Consider the following 1,532-nt stretch of genomic DNA (forward strand, 5'->3'; position numbering starts at 1 on the left):
CGTTGTCACTCCCAAACGCTGTGACGTTCTCGTACTCAACGTCGTAGGTGGTGAACGCCTTAGCGACGATACGGCCGACAGCTCCCGCGTTCACTTCCTCAACATACTTCGACTAGTATTGGCCTCAGTCCCTCGTTGACGCTCTCTGGAGGCTTCCCAAAAAGGACTTTGGCAACAGATTTCGACTTGTCGTCTGTGATCTATTTGACTACCATCGACACTGTCGACCCACGTACTACACTCTTGAGCCGAGCATCGTGTTTCTCGAACAGTTTTGGCATTCGATGGCGAAGTGCTTTGGGCCTTGGTATCGACCCGGGGTTGGTAAGTCGCGGCTCCAAGAGATTCCTTATTTTCGGGTCCCCGACATTCTCCAACGGAATGTTATCGGCGATGAGCGCTTTCAGAAATTCCATCACAATGTCTATTCTCGCCTTCCTAGCTGTGACCACAGAGCCCAGAGTGCGCAATCTTGCATTACCCGTCCGTAGGCAAGAACAACCGTACAACGGTATACTCCCGCCTTGATGCGTCTCTTCCTGCCTTCTCTTCACCTTCTCGGCATTTATGCGGTGTCTGTTGCTCATTATGTGGTCGTCGATGGTAGATTCGCGTTGATGGTTGACGGACCTGGTACACACTGTGCAGAACACGATGCCTCCGTCCTTATAGAATCCGGCGTTTCTGTATTCCCAAGCGCAATCCCACGCAGTTTTATTGCTGAGGTACGACATGACATCGCAATGCCTAGAGTCACCGTGCACAATCAGAAACCGTTGGCGTTCACAGCGTTCTTTGAATGCACGTGCGCGTGCACCCTACCCTTTGTCTTTCTCCTTTCCTACACGCAAGGAGAGGAGAAACTCGCCATGTGACTCTCGCGTCCGCGGGCAGCGCCGTTTCCCGGTATCGCCCGAAGTACGACTGGTACAGCTTGGGACAAAAGTTTACGGAACACGGGACTCGGGCGTTTATTCATCGGAGCGTTTGCCTGCTAGATATCGCGTAGAGATTGAATAAGATACGGATGATCGGCTATTCTATCCATCAGTATGTGTGTCTGCTCCTGGTTGTTGCTAGGGCGTCGCTCCAATGAAGAATTGCGGTGTTCCGTGAACTTTTGTCCCAAGCTGTACTACAAATCATTGCATCACAGAAGTGTTCGTAGAGCCTGCTTGGGATATAACATGTCTCACTCGTAACACGATCGTACTGCCTCGCTGGCGCGACTAAAGGTCACGTGTGTAGACAGCACACATACATTGGAAAAAGAATGCTGTTGGTACCACTGAAAGAGTCGGAAATAAGCGTTCTAAGTGTGTGGGTGAATCGGATTTCCGTCGTCGTTCAGTTGGGCAAGGCACTACCCCAAGAACACTGAACACCCTCACTCATCCTGAGGATGTCACTGAAGGACATCCTGGGAATATCCCCGCAGAACCCTCAATTTGTTAGAAAAGTGTTAGAATGAGACTCCAGAGATGATCCTAGGGACAAATGGGATAGACGCAGGAGCACACTAGGAACTTGTT

General features: G+C 50.7%; 1 protein-coding gene across 1 annotated transcript; it reads right to left on the reverse strand.

Annotated features, from left to right (window-relative positions):
• Positions 1-200: 200 nt before the first annotated feature.
• LOC135392469 (CGG triplet repeat-binding protein 1-like) lies at positions 201-734 on the reverse strand. Its single transcript, XM_064623178.1, has one exon. It carries the CDS (start codon positions 732-734, stop codon positions 201-203), a length of 534 nt encoding a protein of 177 aa, XP_064479248.1.
• Positions 735-1,532: the final 798 nt, after the last annotated feature.

The sequence above is a fragment of the Ornithodoros turicata genome, chromosome 4, assembly GCF_037126465.1.
Source record: "Ornithodoros turicata isolate Travis chromosome 4, ASM3712646v1, whole genome shotgun sequence".
Classification (NCBI taxonomy): Eukaryota; Metazoa; Arthropoda; class Arachnida; order Ixodida; family Argasidae; genus Ornithodoros; species Ornithodoros turicata.

What these genes read in the sequence shown, in the direction of transcription:
- LOC135392469 (XM_064623178.1), bottom strand. Translation starts at nt 734, where the DNA reads ATGTCGTACCTCAGCAATAAAACTGCGTGGGATTGCGCTTGGGAATAC.